At 33.8% G+C, this 18582-nt stretch overlaps 2 protein-coding genes across 4 annotated transcripts; both read left to right on the top strand.

The window, feature by feature from the left end:
* Nucleotides 1-10734: 10734 nt before the first annotated feature.
* LOC108004295 (uncharacterized) lies at nt 10735-13484 on the top strand. The gene is made up of 2 exons (XM_017067073.3): nt 10735-11086; nt 12010-13484. The coding sequence occupies exons 1-2, from the start codon at nt 11009-11011 to the stop codon at nt 13153-13155; spliced, it is 1224 nt and encodes a 407-aa protein (XP_016922562.2). The 5' UTR covers nt 10735-11008; the 3' UTR covers nt 13156-13484.
* Nucleotides 13485-13756: 272 nt separating this feature from the next.
* LOC108004312 (uncharacterized) lies at nt 13757-18102 on the top strand. 3 transcript variants are annotated; one of them, XM_062087214.1, is made up of 5 exons: nt 13757-14280; nt 14516-14833; nt 15036-15652; nt 16086-16550; nt 16884-18102. In XM_062087214.1, exons 3-5 carry the CDS (start codon nt 15360-15362, stop codon nt 17179-17181), a joined length of 1056 nt encoding a protein of 351 aa, XP_061943198.1. In that variant the 5' UTR covers nt 13757-14280; nt 14516-14833; nt 15036-15359; the 3' UTR covers nt 17182-18102. The 3 variants fall into 3 exon arrangements, with proteins under 3 accessions (XP_061943198.1, XP_061943196.1, XP_061943197.1); XM_062087212.1 differs by having other exon boundaries at nt 14516-15652; XM_062087213.1 differs by lacking the exon at nt 13757-14280 and having other exon boundaries at nt 14329-14833.
* Nucleotides 18103-18582: the final 480 nt, after the last annotated feature.

The following is an 18582-nucleotide window of genomic DNA, read 5'->3' as shown; positions in this document are numbered from 1 at the left end:
TAACCTAACCTAACCTAACCTAACCTAACCCAACCTAACCTAACCTAACCTAACCCAACCTAACCTAACCCAACCTAACCTAACCTAACCTAACCCAACCTAACCCAACCCAACCCCAACCTAACCTAACCTAACCTAACCTAACCCAACCTAACCTAACCTAACCTAACCTAACCCAACTCCAACCTAACCTAACCTAACCTAACCTAACCCAACCTAACCCAACCTAACCTAACCTAACCCAACCTAACCCAACCTAACCTAACCTAACCTAACCTAACCTAACCTAACCTAACCTAACCTAACCTAACCTAACCTAACCCAACCTAACCCAACCCAACCTAACCTAACCTAACCCAACCTAACCTAACCCAACCTAACCCAACCTAACCTAACCTAACCCAACCTAACCTAACCTAACCTAACCTAACCTAACCCAACCCAACCCAACCTAACCTAACCTAACCCAACCCAACCTAACCCAACCCAACCTAACCCAACCTAACCTAACCTAACCTAACCTAACCCAACCTAACCTAACCTAACCCCAACCTAACCCAACCTAACCTAACCTAACCTAACCCAACCTAACCCAACCTAACCCAACCTAACCTAACCTAACCCAACCCAACCTAACCTAACTCCAACCTAACCTAACCTAACCTAACCCAACCCAACCTAACCTAACCTAACCTAACCCAACCTAACCTAACCTAACCTAACCTAACCTAACCTAACCTAACCTAACCTAACCTAACCCAACCTAACCTAACTTAACCCAACCCAACCTAACCTAACCCAACCTAACCTAACCTAACCCAACCTAACCCAACCTAACCTAACCCAACCTAACCCAACCCAACCTAACCTAACCTAACCTAACCTAACCTAACCTAACCTAACCTAACCTAACCTAACCCAACCTAACCTAACCTAACCTAACCCAACCCAACCTAACCCAACCTAACCTAACCCAACCTAACCTAACCTAACCTAACCCAACCCAACCTAACCTAACCTAACCTAACCTAACCTAACCTAACCTAACCTAACCCAACCTAACCCAACCTAACCTAACCTAACCTAACCTAACCTAACCTAACCCAATCCAACCTAACCTAACCCAACCTAACCTAACCTAACCTAACCTAACCTAACCTAACCTAACCTAACCTAACCTAACCCAACCTAACCCAACCTAACCCAACCCAACCTAACCTAACCTAACCCAACCTAACCCAACCCAACCTAACCTAACCTAACCTAACCTAACCCAACCTAACCTAACCCAACCTAACCTAACCTAACCCAACCTAACCCAACCTAACCTAACCTAACCTAACCCAACCCAACCCCAACCTAACCTAACCCAACCTAACCTAACCTAACCCAACCTAACCCAACCTAACCTAACCCAACCTAACCCAACCTAACCTAACCCAACCCAACCTAACCCAACCTAACCTAACCCAACCTAACCCAACCTAACCTAACCCAACCTAACCCAACCTAACCCAACCTAACCTAACCTAACCTAACCTAACCCAACCTAACCCAACCTAACCTAACCTAACCCAACCTAACCTAACCTAACCTAACCTAACCCAACCTAACCTAACCTAACCCAACCTAACCTAACCCAACCTAACCCAACCTAACCTAACCTAACCCAACCTAACCCAACCTAACCTAACCTAACCTAACCCAACCTAACCTAACCTAACCCAACCTAACCTAACCTAACCTAACCTAACCTAACCCAACCTAACCCAACCCCAACCTAACCTAACCTAACCTAACCTAACCTAACCCAACCTAACCTAACCCAACCTAACCCAACCTAACCTAACCCAACCTAACCTAACCCAACCTAACCCAACCTAACCTAACCTAACCCAACCTAACCTAACCCAACCTAACCTAACCTAACCTCCCAACCTAACCCAACCCAACCTAACCTAACCTAACCTAACCTAACCTAACCTAACCCAACCCAACCTAACCCAACCCAACCTAACCCAACCCAACCTAACCCAACCTAACCCAACCTAACCTAACCTAACCTAACCTAACCTAACCTAACCTAACCCAACCTAACCCAACCTAACCTAACCTAACCCAACCTAACCTAACCTAACCTAACCTAACCTAACCTAACCCAACTCCAACCTAACCTAACCCAACCTAACCTAACCCAACCTAACCTAACCTAACCTAACCTAACCCAACCTAACCTAACCTAACCCAACCTAACCTAACCCAACCTAACCTAACCTAACCTAACCTAACCTAACCTAACCCAACCTAACCTAACCTAACCTAACCCAACCTAACCTAACCTAACCCAACCTAACCTAACCCAACCTAACCTAACCTAACCTAACCTAACCCAACCTAACCTAACCCAACCTAACCTAACCTAACCTAACCCAACCTAACCTAACCTAACCCAACCTAACCTAACCTAACCTAACCCAACCTAACCTAACCCAACCTAACCCAACCTAACCTAACCTAACCTAACCTAACCTAACCCAACCTAACCTAACCTAACCTAACCTAACCTAACCCAACCTAACCTAACCCAACCTAACCTAACCCAACCTAACCCAACCCAACCTAACCTAACCTAACCTAACCCAACCTAACCTAACCCAACCTAACCTAACCTAACCCAACCTAACCTAACCTAACCCAACCTAACCTAACCTAACCTAACCTAACCTAACCCAACCTAACCCAACCCAACCTAACCTAACCTAACCTAACCCAACCTAACCCAACCTAACCTAACCTAACCTAACCTAACCCAACCTAACCCAACCTAACCTAACCCAACCTAACCTAACCTAACCCAACCTAACCTAACCTAACCTAACCCAACCTAACCCAACCCAACCTAACCTAACCTAACCCAACCTAACCTAACCTAACCCAACCTAACCTAACCCAACCCAACCCAACCCAACCTAACCTAACCTAACCTAACCTAACCCAACCTAACCTAACCTAACCTAACCTAACCTAACCCAACCTAACCTAACCCAACCTAACCTAACCTAACCCAACCTAACCCAACCTAACCTAACCTAACCTAACCTAACCTAACCCAACCTAACCTAACCTAACCTAACCCAACCTAACCTAACCCAACCTAACCTAACCTAACCCAACCTAACCTAACCTAACCTAACCTAACCTAACCTAACCTAACCTAACCCAACCCAACCTAACCTAACCCAACCTAACCCAACCTAACCCAACCTAACCTAACCCAACCTAACCCAACCTAACCTAACCTAACCCAACCTAACCTAACCTAACCTAACCTAACCCAACCCAACCTAACCTAACCCAACCTAACCTAACCCAACCTAACCTAACCTAACCCAACCTAACCTAACCTAACCTAACCCAACCCAACCTAACCTAACCTAACCTAACCTAACCCAACCTAACCCAACCTAACCTAACCTAACCCAACCTAACCTAACCCAACCCAACCTAACCCAACCTAACCTAACCTAACCTAACCTAACCCAACCTAACCTAACCCAACCCAACCCAACCTAACCTAACCTAACCTAACCTAACCCAACCTAACCTAACCTAACCTAACCTAACCCAACCTAACCTAACCTAACCTAACCTAACCCAACCTAACCTAACCTAACCTAACCTAACCTAACCTAACCTAACCCAACCTAACCTAACCTAACCTAACCTAACCTAACCCAACCTAACCTAACCTAACCCAACCTAACCCAACCTAACCCAACCTAACCTAACCTAACCCAACCTAACCCAACCTAACCTAACCTAACCTAACCTAACCCAACCCAACCTAACCTAACCTAACCTAACCTAACCTAACCTAACCCAACCTAACCTAACCCAACCTAACCTAACCCAACCCAACCTAACCTAACCTAACCTAACCTAACCCAACCTAACCCAACCTAACCTAACCTAACCTAACCTAACCTAACCTAACCTAACCTAACCCAACCTAACCTAACCCAACCTAACCTAACCTAACCTAACCTAACCTAACCCAACTCCAACCTAACCTAACCTAACCCAACCTAACCTAACCTAACCTAACCTAACCTAACCCAACCTAACCCAACCTAACCTAACCTAACCTAACCCAACCTAACCTAACCTAACCCAACCTAACCTAACCTAACCTAACCTAACCCAACCTAACCTAACCCAACCTAACCTAACCCAACCTAACCTAACCTAACCCAACCCAACCCAACCTAACCCAACCTAACCTAACCTAACCTAACCCAACCTAACCTAACCTAACCTAACCCAACCCCAACCTAACCTAACCCAACCCAACCTAACCTAACCTAACCTAACCTAACCTAACCTAACCTAACCTAACCCAACCTAACCCAACCTAACCTAACCTAACCTAACCTAACCTAACCTAACCTAACCTAACCTAACCTAACCTAACCTAACCCAACCTAACCCAACCTAACCTAACCCAACCCCAACCTAACCTAACCTAACCTAACCTAACCCAACCTAACCTAACCTAACCTAACCTAACCTAACCCAACCTAACCTAACCCAACCTAACCTAACCTAACCTAACCTAACCTAACCTAACCTAACCTAACCTAACCCAACCTAACCCAACCTAACCTAACCTAACCTAACCTAACCTAACCCAACCTAACCTAACCTAACCTAACCTAACCCAACCTAACCTAACCTAACCAAACCTAACCTAACCCAACCTAACCTAACCTAACCTAACCTAACCTAACCTAACCTAACCTAACCTAACCTAACCCAACCTAACCTAACCTAACCTAACCTAACCTAACCTAACCTAACCTACCCTAACCTAACCTAACCTAACCTCACCTAACCTAACCTAACCTAACCCAACCTAACCTAACCTAACCCAACCCAACCTAACCTAACCCAACCTAACCTAACCTAACCTAACCCAACCTAACCTAACCTAACCTAACCTAACCTAACCTAACCTAACCTAACCTAACCTAACCCAACCCAACCTAACCTAACCTAACCTAACCCAACCTAACCTAACCTAACCCAACCTAACCTAACCTAACCTAACCCAACCTAACCTAACCTAACCTAACCCAACCTAACCTAACCCAACCTAACCTAACCTAACCTAACCTAACCTAACCTAACCTAACCCAACCTAACCTAACCTAACCCAACCCAACCTAACCTAACCTAACCTAACCCAACCTAACCTAACCTAACCTAACCTAACCCAACCTAACCTAACCTAACCTAACCTAACCCAACCTAACCTAACCTAACCTAACCCAACCTAACCTAACCTAACCTAACCCAACCTAACCTAACCTAACCCAACCTAACCTAACCTAACCTAACCCAACCTAACCTAACCTAACCTAACTCCAACCTAACCCAACCTAACCTAACCTAACCTAACCTAACCTAACCTAACCTAACCTAACCTAACCTAACCTAACCCAACCTAACCTAACCTAACCTAACCTAACCCAACCCAACCTAACCCAACCTAACCTAACCTAACCTAACCTAACCTAACCTAACCTAACCTAACCTAACCTAACCTAACCTAACCTAACCTAACCTAACCTAACCTAACCTAACCTAACCTAACCTAACCTAACCTAACCTAACCTAACCTAACCTAACCTAACCTAACCTAACCTAACCTAACCCAACCCAACCTAACCCAACCCAACCTAACCCAACCTAACCTAACCTAACCTAACCTAACCTAACCTAACCTAACCTAACCTAACCTAACCTAACCTAACCTAACCTAACCTAACCTAACCTAACCTAACCTAACCTAACCTAACCTAACCTAACCTAACCTAACCTAACCTAACCTAGAGAATATATGTCCCGTGTATCTTTGTTTTCTTTCTTTCTTTGATTACGTACGGATACTCTTTTATTACCGTCCGACGCTCGACGCTCGACGCTCGACGCTCGACGCTCGACACCCGATTCCCGATTCCCGATTCCCGATATCCGAACCCGCATATCTTCGCGCCCCCGGAATAGCTAACGATCCTACTACGATCCGATTTTATCCAAATTCCCTACGAAAAATATCCATCGATGTTATTCGCGCGTTCATTATTTCCTCCATTTCCTCCGTTCGAATTCGATTACTTCCATCTCTTCGATTCCCTTTCACGATTTCGATCGTTTCCATTTTATCCGTTATCTCGATTATGATTTCGATAATTATTCCGAGATACGTCCGATTATTGCCGAATATATTTAATTGTCGCGTTATTTCGTTCTTATCGAACGTACCTTCTTTTTTAAACTAGTGCACTCTCCCAAAAATATGAGATGGGTATTAACAAAAGATTAATGGAATGAATAAACATCTCTACGTATTTATATATATATATATATATATATATATATATACACGTGTGAATAAATAATTTTCGATGATCGTTGAGATTATGTTGCGTTTTAAAATTACGTATTTTCCTTCTTCCTTCCGGAAGGAATAAATTTATCCCTATCTCTGTTCTTTCTTTCGATCCTTTTCTTTTCTCCTTTTCGCTTCTACTTCTTTGATCGCGCGCCGACACGCTCGACATCCGTTACTTTTACGCGCCATCGAGCTAATGTCTCGCCGCGAATGAGGCCACAGCCTCGCTCTCCGTACCCGGGAGCAAAAGCTGGTATGAGAGACCCCGTCAGATAGCCCTCCCCGTCTAACCTCCGCCGGTGCCTCCTCCAAAATTCGAGTCCGGCCCGGGGGACACCCCCCGGACCGGAGAGAGTGGTCTCCTGGGTGAAAAACCCCCTAGACCGGAGAGTGCTTCCCAAGTCCGTAGCGGGAGAAAGACACCGAGGGTCATTCCCTCGTGGCAAGTCGAGAAGTTGTCCGTCGCTCGCGAAAAAATTCGAGTCGAGAAGCGAGTCTCGAACCCGAGTCTTTCGCGTGCGGAAGAAGCAGCGTTCCGACTTAGCCACAGCCCCTCTGACGAAGCGTCTTAATTTTCGGTTATTTAAGGTACTTAAGGATACTCTTCCCCAATTTTTTTTTTTGTTTAATTTCAATTTTTTTGCACTCTTCCGGATTCTTTTTCGTTTTTTGACTTTCGAAAAGAAACATTTTTATTTAAAAAAAAAAATTCCATGTTATGAGAATCGAACCGAGGACCATTGACGCGTCGTTCTTGGATGACTTGTCTATCCGTTACGTTTGATTCGCGTTTCAAATTCGATTTTTCGATGTCCTTTCTAAGAAACTTCCTAAAATTAACTTAAAATTAACGTCGTATTTTTCTTTTTTTTTCTTTTTACTTCGTTTATGTTTCGGTAAAAATTCTAATTTTTATTAAAAAAGAAAAAAAAGTCATTTCGAATTATACCGAGAATTAAAACTAAAATTATAAATACGTACGAAAAGATCGAGAAAAAAAAAGTAAAAAATTATTAATTATCGTTAAAATTATTAAAGCGTATGAAAAAAATTAGAAAAGAAAAACAACGATAAATTCGTCGAAAATGTATTAAAAGATAATTTTACAAAAAAAATAAAAATAAAAAAATAAAAAGCGTATCTATACTTTAACGATTTGTATTGTATTTGCGTTATATTATGTATATTTATATTGTATAATAATAATACCAACAAAAAATTAACAAAATAAACAAAAAAAATCATTAAACGTTTTTTATCGATCTTATAAATTAATTATAATATAAGGAAAATTAAAAAAAAAACTGATTATCCAAAATATTATCGATAAAAAAAAGTTAAACCGTTAAATAAATTTTAAAGAAACGAAAAATAATAAAACGAACGTAACGTAATGATATAACGTCGATTGATAAAATAGTAAAATGAAAATTAATAACGTTGTGAATATTATTACGAATATTATTACGAATATTGTAACGAACGTGTATCGCGACGCAAGAACGCGCCGGTTGTTATTGTATATATTCGTAGTCGGTTTCCGAACACGGAACGAAACGGACGTGTTTCTCTCTGCTCTTCGAGTAAAGACTTTATCGCTGTGAATAAAATATTATAGTGTAAAAATTTATTGAATAAAAATTTTAAATTTGTTAAATAAAAATATAAAGATATTATGGTGTAAAGATTATTAACGAATTTTATAAGTTATATAGTAAACTTTGAACCGCTTTATCTCCGAAGATTATAATGATACCTATGATTTTCTGATGTGATTACGATCGGGAAACATTGTCCTTTCGATTTAATTTTTATTCGTTATTCTATATCGAGGGCTTTGCACGCTATCGTCGTGTAAATATATACGAGGAGAATTGTGTATAAATTTTCGACTGCTGTATCTTCGAAGATAGTAGCGATACGATCGTACGATTTTTTGAGATAGTTGCGAACGGGTAACGTTGCTCTTTATAATGCGGGAAAAAAAATAATAAAAAGCTTAACTAAATGTTGACTAAACGATTAGATAGATTTAAACGATACTGATAATTACAACAAAAATGACTAAAAAATTAAGAAAATAAACGAAAGAAATCTTTTTTTATGCCTTATAAATTAATGATAATGAAAAGAAAATTAAAAAAAAACTAATTATCAAAAATATTATCGATAAAAAAAATTAAACCATTAAATTTTAAAGAGACGAAAACGAAACGAAACTAACGGAATAATAATATAGCGAATGTAAATCGTGGCGTGATGTCGTGTCGATTTGTGTTGTATACGTGTCGATTAAATCGTTATACGAAACGAAACGGACGTGTTTCTTCGATTATTTTTGTATATCGATTAAATGTAGTCGTTTTTCGAACACGGAACGGAACGGACGTATATTTTTCTGCTCCCCGAATGAAGATTTTATTGCTGTATGATATAATAAAATTAAATGTAAAAATTAAAATGTAAGTGATCGTTGAATAAATAAAGTATTAAAATATAAGAATATAATTACGACTATAAATCGATAAAAGGATGGACGAAATATTCCTCGAATACGAGGATACGATAAAATAAAGAATGAAATGAATCTAAAAAAAATTAAAAAAAAAAAAAATAATCCTCCGATCGAGATTTAAAAACAAAGGGAATGTAATAATTAAAATCGATGAATAAATAAAAAAAATTCGATTCCTTTTTTTTATTTCATTATCAATTTATACATGTTTCTTTTTCTCTCTTACATTTCGCGTATTAATTTTGAATTAAAATATCGTTTGATCATAATTAACCGCATATATTGTACGTCATGAATCGAATTTAAAAAGTAAAAATTCCAAAAAACGAATAAAATTTGAATGTAAAAAAATAATCGTATTTTATACGTATTATACGTATTATACGTATGACGTATAAATAGGTTTTCGAGAAAAAAGAATACGATAATCGAAAAAGAAAAACATTAAAGAGAAATAAAGAATAAAGAAATCGTTCGATCGTATTAATCATTTTTTCTTTTCTTTTCTTTTTGTCTGAATCAACGATGATGTAACGTTAATTATAAATAATTTAGAATTTAAAAAAAAATTAAAATTCTATTTTCCTTCCTCCCTTCTTAGCCTCGAATGTTGATATGATAAAATATTAATCCGTATAAACTTTATAATATATAAGATAATTCGTATAATGGAATTTTAAAAATTGATAATAATAATGAAAAAAAAATTATTAAAATATTATCGATGAAATAAAAATTAATCCGTTAAATTTAAAATAAATAAATAAGTAATAAAAAAAAGAATAAAATGTTATATCTATAATTTTTACGAATATTATAGCGAACGTGAATTACAGCGCGATGTCGCGTCGATCGTTATTGTATATGTATCGATTAAACGTTTTCCGACTACGAAGCGAAACGGACGTGTTTCTTCGATTGTTATTGTACGTGTATCGATTAAACGTAGTCGGTTTCCGAACACGGAACGAAACGGTTTTCCTTTCTCCGAATAATAAATATTTTATCCATATAAGATATATTAAGTAAAATATTAAAATGATCGTTGAATAAATAAGATATCAAGGTGTAAAAATATAATTAAATGTACCTAAATTGATAAAATGAAGAATCAAATTGTCGTCGAATATGATAACATAAAGAAAAAAATCGAATCTAAATATAAAAAAAAGAAAAGAAATATTATAATTAAAATGGACGAATTAAACAAAAATCTCGAATCATCCGATTCCTTTCTTTTATTTCGTTTTCAATTTACATATTTTTTTTTTTTTTTATATTTCGAATATTAAGATATATCAAGAATTAAATTGTTATTATTATTAAGATAATATCAAGAATTAAAATTAAAATACCATTTAATCGTATTAGTCATGAATCAAATTCCAAAATTAAAAAATATAATAAATTTAAAAAAAGAAAAAGAAATTCGCGCGTCCAAGATGATACGAGGGGAAATGAAATTTTGAATTAATGGAGAAAAAAGGCGGAAAACCTTAAGCGTGAAATTTTAGCTTCGAAAGTTTATTAATTTTTGAGATGTTGTTAAACGATTTTCGATTTTCGATAAATTGCGTGCACAGACGTTATTGCATCGAATGCTGCTTATCCGGATGTTTCCACGATCATTGTTGTAATAGTAGTCGAGTAATAGTATCCAATAACCCAATTTTGTTACATCGACCTATCTGTAGAATATCCGATCTATGGTTCATCAAAAATCTGATCGTTTGTTTTTAAGAAATTAAACGCGTTAAATTTAACGAATGTCGAATACCACTCTTAGCGAAGGAGTCTCCCCTCTTGCTTTTGTGCTGCTCCGCGAAACTTCTTTTCAACGATGAACGATACAAAAAATTCTATCGAATGTTACTTCTATTCTCTGTTTCGTCTATGACTTGGAGATTGGTCTTATCCTTCGTTTTCTTACGAGTTTCCAATATGTCCGTAGTATGTAAACGCCAGTATTTGTGAAGATAAATTATCGTTTTTACAATTTCTCTCAAAAATATACAATTTTAATTTATATAATTATTAAAATGATACGTTTCGTATGGACTTGGAAAATTATTTTTCGTTGCGCGATGTTTATTCTATGTATTCAATCTGAGATATTTGTAAGTAATAGAAATGTTGGTTAGGTTGTAAAATAAACTTTCTTAAGTTTGTTTTGTATCATTGTTGTTTTTTACGTCAAAATTTCAATCATATATAAAGAAACATTGTTGTTTCAAAAAGTTGAAAAAAAAAACGATTCTATTTCTTAATTTATATTTTGTAATTAAAATTTTTGATAAATAACGCAAATACGTATCTCGAATAAAATTTGTAACATATATTTTAAATATTTGTTATTATTTTGTTATAATTTGTTTTGTTATAATTTTGTTTTAATTATATAATTTAATTTTCTTTTTTTTATTTTTCATAGTAAAGATACTGTGTAAAATGTAAAGTACAATGAATTTTTTAACGCGAATTAATATTTAAAATATGAGTGTTTAGAAGTGTATCAATTTTTTGATATACGTACGCGTTTTTCATTTTTTTTTTTTTAAATCGTAAAATCTGTGTTGTACGTAGCTATATTTTTGAATAGGGAAATATGTAATAATTTTTATTATCTTCGCTATGTACGTGCGTGATATGTTGATTCCAGGAACATAAAATTCGACCGAATATTTATAAAACTTATTGGCAAACTTTTAAGCATTTTTAGTTTTTAATCTTTTTTATATGATATTATTTATATAATGTTATTTCCTGCTGAGAAGAAAAAAATTATGATTTGATTATTTCTTATCTCTGTAAGAATTGAGAATTAATAATTGTAATAGTTTGCTCGATAGGGATGATATGATAATGAAATTTATAAAATGCAGAATTTATATTATACCTAAATACCTAAATGGTATAATGCGAGGTACATTATAACTAAATGTTATAAAATATTAAGGATGAATGTAATAAGTTTTAATTTTAAATTTTAATTGATAAAGATTAATTGATTAATGATAACTTCAACTTTTATGTTTTTCAGAATATTGTAAACTCTGTAAAAGTGAGTTTCTCCTGCTTAAACCGAACTGCTGGGTTTTATGCGGATACGGATGCTAGTTGTAAGATATATTATACCTGTGATGAATATGGGAATAAATTTACTTATCATTGTCCGGAAGAAACTGCTTTTCGACAAGATGCCTTGATATGCGATCATGCTCATCTTGTGCATTGTGAAAAAAGTATTTCCTCTACTTTGAAAGAATATAATGAGAAACCCGAGGAAACCAAGGATGATGATTCTTCTTATCCAAAAGATAAGGGTCGATCTCTTTTTCCTTCTTTCTCTATGACGCAATTCATGAAAACGAATAATGAAGTAGGATATAATAAATTTATCTCTAATTCTGATAGATTATTCAAAAATCTAGATAAAACTATTGAAAATAAAGCGATTGATTCATCTTATCCGACGAATTATAATAATGTCACTACTAATTCTGAGACGAATATCGGAACGCGTTATATGATTGATGAATATGATAAAAATGAAAGTTTAAAGAAAAATGAAAGTTTTTCTATTCGAATCCAAAGTTTTTACGACAAGGATAAACGTAATGAGAAATCCACGCTTAACCAAAGAAATTATTCGCAACAAAAAATGAACGATGCTGTGTATAATCTTCTAAAAGTGCCTTTGAATACGTTATCTCAAAATATTCGTATTCAAGAGAATAATGTAAAGAATTATCAACCTGTCAAAAATACTGATCATTTTTTGAAATTATCTTCTATAAATTATAGAAATTATCCATATTTGGAAACATTGAAATCTATTCAAAGAAATACAAAAATTCTTCCTACTACGGCCAGTACTACTACGACGGCGAATATTGCCTTGGCTACTACGGAATTACCTGTATATGCTTTAACGTTGTCTTTAAAACCTTTGATACCGAATGAATTAGAATATGATCCGTATTATCCAGGATATTCCACGACGACGGAAACTTATTATACTCCCGTGCAAAATATTAAAGAATGGACTCGGGTTGGAAATTCTACTCGAACGATGTGGTCCAATATTCATTTTCAATTACCATCGGTTTTACCAGACTTAAATTCTCTGGATGATATTGTTGATCGTAGAAAACTGCTTTATATTCCTCGAATTAAGTTCAATTGATATAAATATTTTTTTTATCAAATATAAATAAATGTATAAATTTTGCAAGATTATTTATTTGAATTAATTATAAGATAAATTATAACTAGCAAAAAATATAAATTTAAACTAGCAAAAGTTAATAAAATTAAGTAAATAGATTATATATATTTATTCAGAATTGATATTAAATATTTTGTATGAATTTTTTTATAAATTTAATGAAGGAAATAAATGAAGGAAAACGAATATTTATTTCGTTTATTTCTTTGATTGCCAAATAAAAATTTCGTGTAAAAATTTCAAGTAATGTAAGTAATGTAAATAAAATAATTAATTATTAAAGATAACTCCTAAGGTTTTTCTCCTATTTATATATCCGGTTATCTTATACTTTATTCTTTATTATCTTATTCGTTTATTGAAAAAACTTTTGAAAGCTTTATTTGATTCTTTTGCCAAGTATTTTGACATTATTATTAATGAGTGTTGTGTGCATGATTTAGAGTGATTAAATAAATACTTGCACAAATTATTATTTAATAATTAATAAATAATCGATATTAAATCGTGCGAATGGACAAACTAAACGATATATTCGTATATTTACAAAAAATCGTTCAAAAATTTCCTAACGATTGAAACGATTGAAAAAATTGAAACAGCGGTTTTGCACCGTTTTGCACGAATCCTATTTCATTGAAAAAAAAAAAAAAAAAAGAAATGAGAGATTAAAGTTCGAAATTGAAATTTTATAACAAGAGTACTTACCTCGAAAAAAAATTATTCTTTTGTTGCATAATATACCGTTGTTTTGATTTTTTTTATATAGAAACATCATTGATACGGATATTTAGGTATATTCGTTTCTAGGTATATGCGACGTGTTGTACATCGCGTATCGCGTATACACGTATCATTTATCTTTTTCGATTTGACGATCGTTTAGTGAAATGGTAATTATCGAATTACACGAAATTACAAGTATACGGAATCTCGTAACTTATGATACGACTGATAAATGAATAAAAAAAAATCATTGTTCGTGTACAAATATATTAAAAATAAGGAATACAATGTCGTATACCTATATCGTGTACTTAAATTCGAATTTGATTAATTTCCGACGAGATATGGATAGATAAGGTAAATATAGAGGAACGCGCGTATAAAAATAAGGTCGAGTCAATAATCGTAATACTGATTATATTTAAAAGATAAAATAACGTTATTATTAATCGATTAATATCTTGCGTGTTATCTCTTCTCTCTTCCTTTCCCTCCTTTCTTTCGACGATTAACAATTATATCGAAATTTAACATTTTAAGAACGCGACATAATCAAACTTTGTATATTGTATGTTCCGTGTCATTGGTACAGAGTTTGCAAGGGTGGCTTTCCTTGTTTCTATCGATCGACGCCTGTGCAGTGAGCGACCTCGACTTGACCGCCGACCATAGCCCGGAAGAAGTAATCATCGTTCGATCCTTTTATATTTCGAATTTGTTTATGTAATTATAAATCTTAATCTCGTGTTTTTCTCGTGTTTACGTTATTCGTTGTGTTTACTCGTGTTCTCGTTTATCGAATATTAAATAAGAAGTACGAGAAGAAAAAAACGAAAAACACATCCATAGAAAACGCTGAAAAACTATCGGAGCAACATCTAAGAAAGCATATACATATGTATATTACGAGGTAATTACGGATCTGTCGTTCTTTTAAAATGAGACGATTCTTATTCGTTTTAAAGGATAATTATAAATATGCTGAATAATACGTAAAAATATCATAAAATATGTTCGTATTAAAAAATCGGATCGCTGTTCGAATGCGATATGGAAAAGAATCTGAAATTAATTTGTTTGATGATTCGAATATAATATAATATTAATTTTAGTGATGTTGCGAAACGATATAAAAGTGTTTGAAAATCGATAATTGTTTGAAACTTATTTTTCAATGTCAAATATTGAAAGAACGATTTGTGATTCCGAAAATAATGGAGATATATATTTTAATGAAATTTTGAAGATTCAAAGTTGATGAAGAATTCGATATTTTACTGATATTAAATAAAAATTGGAAAGAAAAATCATTAAGAAATTATGAAGAACTGTGACATTGAGTTAAGAATGACGACGAATGATGAATATAATAATATAAAATTTTTCATATTTTACGAAAAAAGTTCCAACAGTTGAAAACATTGAAAGATAGAAAAATGTCCGAAAGTAAAGCAAAACCGGCATCGCCGATACCACCGCCTGCTTCTACGCAATGCTGTAATAGCTTAACGGATACGCAGTGTCCAGCGCTCCAAGTTACACCACGAATGTTGCGATCTCCCAGTCATGAGAGTGTTACAACTGACCTTTCTCTATTTAGCGTATCTTCGATAGCGAGTGAGTTGCGAGGGGTTAATAGACTGGTTACTTTTAAATCGTATACCGATGTACATCTAACTGGTCGTGGCCCATCACCGAAACCTGATTCTCGTCAGATCCAAAGTAACAGGTATGTATTATGATAAATAAGTCTTAATCGACATTTTTATATATCAATTTTTAAACTTGTTTTTGTTGTATATATATCGATAAGTATATATCGAGAATTCTTTCACGAATGTATGTACATTAACGTCGTGTGTAAGAAAAACGTTATATTATTTTTTTCTATTTTTTTATTTTTATTTAAAGGATCGAACGTTATGCGTATATATAGGAATCGATACGCCTTATTAAAATTCGAACAAAAAAAAAATGTTGTATTGCGATAAGCACGATGAAGTTACAAAATTAATCGTTTGTACAATGGACGTAACAAGATTTTATGTATGAAATAGTTGATTAATTTTAAAAATGTAAAAATATAAAAGAGATCTCAGAGAGATCTAAAAATTATTGTATTTTTAAGTTTAAATTTCCAATATTTATTCTCATTTTTTTAGGCCAGCCGATATACCAGAAATTCTTTGGTTTGAGGAAGAAAATGAATTAATTCGTAGTTGTGGAGTACTTTCATCGGCGCTTGGTCTTCGTAAAAGTTTTAGCACGAGTGACGTATCTCAACTGCCAAGTCCAGATATATTGGGCCCGAACGGTTTACGATCAGCTGTATCCACATTGGCCCTCAACACTGCCCAAAGAAACACTTTGCTTTTGGAACATGCACGTCTTGACCATGCTTCGAGATCGTGTAGTACATGGGTTGCGGTTGGTGAACCAGTTGCGAATACGTCACAACTTCCTAGTCCTCATGGTGGAGCTATGCAAGAACAGCAGCAACAACAAACTTCCGCCTCTCAATCGGCTCAACAACCTCCTGCTACATCGCATCCACCGATACCTTTCACAGGAGCTGATTTTGTTAGATCTGTCAATAAAAAGGTTCGCCAAAATTATATACGCCGAAGGTTAGTTCGAATTTATTTTTTATTATATTTTATTAAATTGTTTTGATTAAAGTTTGTATATTTTTATAAAGCGTGTAAAAAGTATTGGTAGTAGTAAAAAGATAAAATAGATATTATTTGATATTGTACGGGGATCGGGAGCGTCGTTTTAAAGTATGACGTTAATATCTAGTTTTGTTCTAATTTTATATAAAATTAATTATATAAAATTTATATAAAATTAAAATTAATCTATGATATTTAAACATCAAATGCGATGTAAATTTTTATCATTTCGTTAGATTAACGGATTAATGACATAAAAATTAATATCCGATTTATTATAATTTTTAGATTATTAACAACATATCGCGCTTTGGAGCGGCTTTCGCAAAGCGAATTTAATTTAGATCAATTGGAGGTTGTGGCAAGTGCAGCGCAAACAACTTCCGGAACTACGTTATTGGTCCCTGGAACAACAGGCACCACTGGATCTTCGTTATTAGGACAAAAGGAACGAAATCATGCTTTAACCATTAAAGATGTTGAAAGAGAACGTGGAAATCAATTATCGAAATACGAAAGAAATATGATGATTTTTAACTGGCTACATACTCTTGACGATACTGCTATTGTTGACAGTGTAGAATAAATTACGTTAATTTTGCTAGAAGCTGAAAGATTTAGTCGGTAAAGATCATTAGCGGTTAAAATTCAGAAATACGTTACAGAGAAATGTTTTATTTTATATAAAAGAGACAATTTGAAAAATTTGAAGAAAATGAATAAAAATGAATATAGACGGAATAATAATATCTAACCGGCTAAATCTTTTGATCTCTGGTATAATAATCTTGGGCAATTATAATTAATATTTCCACTACGCTTAACATTAATTACGGTACATGTTATACGGAAAAAAAAAATTTGTATCGAAATATATTAAAACTCAAACTTCTCACACAACAAATATAACATTCAAAAATTATTTACTCTTTTACAATTTAAAATATTATTTTTATAATATATGTATAATTATAATTTTATGAACATTGTTTCAAAATGCACTATTTAAACGTTAAACGATCGAACGCTTGACGTCACTTATACGTATCCTCGGATGTCCCGAGATGATGCCAAATTAATATTGCGTGTTCAAGAGGTCAAATAAATGAGAAAAGTTCCATATCCGAGAATTTTTTATTAAATAGTTACGAGAGATCGATTATATGTTGTCTGTTAAGCAAAGTTATATAGGTAATACTATTAATTTTGAAATTTTATAAAATTCCCGCTTGACAAATGTATATTTATTATCATTTTTCGTTATTATCGTACATACTAATTTCACAAAACTCGATGTTAAAAGATGGATTTCTTTTTGTTTATGATAAAAAAAAATTTAATTTTAATCGAAAATAATGATTGATAAATTTTTTCGACTTATTCTTGATATATTATAGATTTTTATAAAAATGGCACTCTGAATACGCTCTTAATGCTAAACACCATTTCTGTGTACATTAACTATTTTATGTAACTTTATAAATAAAAATTAAGCAGCTAAATATAATGATAATGTGTAAATATTAGTTTTTCATTCCCATAAAAATTTCAAATATTTTTTTGTAAATTCAAAATTACAGAATTTAAATGTAACAATAGAAAAATAAAAAAAACACAAAAAAACGTGATGGAGTGGTAAGAATTATCTATTTGAAATAAATTCTTCGTATATTAAAAAATCAATGATATAAAAAAAATAGAATTATTTAATATATATGTATATAATATAATAAAACACTTGTTACATACGTTATATATAATATATGTAATAAAATTATTATATATACGTGTACATTATACGCAAAGCATTAATTTATTTCATTTTTTTCGTTGTATATTTAAATAATCACATTTTTTTTTTAGATAATGTATATTATTGGAGTGGTAATGTATATTATTTTACATTAATGTTTAACATCTTTAAACGATTGAAATTATATATCGAAACAAATACAAAGATTGATATGCAAAAATATCGATTGTGATT

The sequence above is a fragment of the Apis cerana genome, linkage group LG1 (assembly GCF_029169275.1).
Source record: "Apis cerana isolate GH-2021 linkage group LG1, AcerK_1.0, whole genome shotgun sequence".
Taxonomy (NCBI): Eukaryota; Metazoa; Arthropoda; class Insecta; order Hymenoptera; family Apidae; genus Apis; species Apis cerana.
This window is presented reverse-complemented; position numbering and strand designations above follow the sequence as displayed.

Excerpts from the sequence above, each read along its gene's own strand:
- LOC108004295 (XM_017067073.3), top strand. The coding sequence starts at position 11,009 with ATGATACGTTTCGTATGGACTTGGAAAATTATTTTTCGTTGCGCGATG. Across the intron at positions 11,087-12,009 it reads GTATTCAATCTGAGATATTT|AATATTGTAAACTCTGTAAA; the intron begins GTAAGTAATAGA and ends TATGTTTTTCAG.
- LOC108004312 (XM_062087214.1), top strand. The coding sequence starts at position 15,360 with ATGTCCGAAAGTAAAGCAAAACCGGCATCGCCGATACCACCGCCTGCT. Across the intron at positions 15,653-16,085 it reads CGTCAGATCCAAAGTAACAG|GCCAGCCGATATACCAGAAA; the intron begins GTATGTATTATG and ends TCATTTTTTTAG. Across the intron at positions 16,551-16,883 it reads CAAAATTATATACGCCGAAG|ATTATTAACAACATATCGCG; the intron begins GTTAGTTCGAAT and ends TATAATTTTTAG.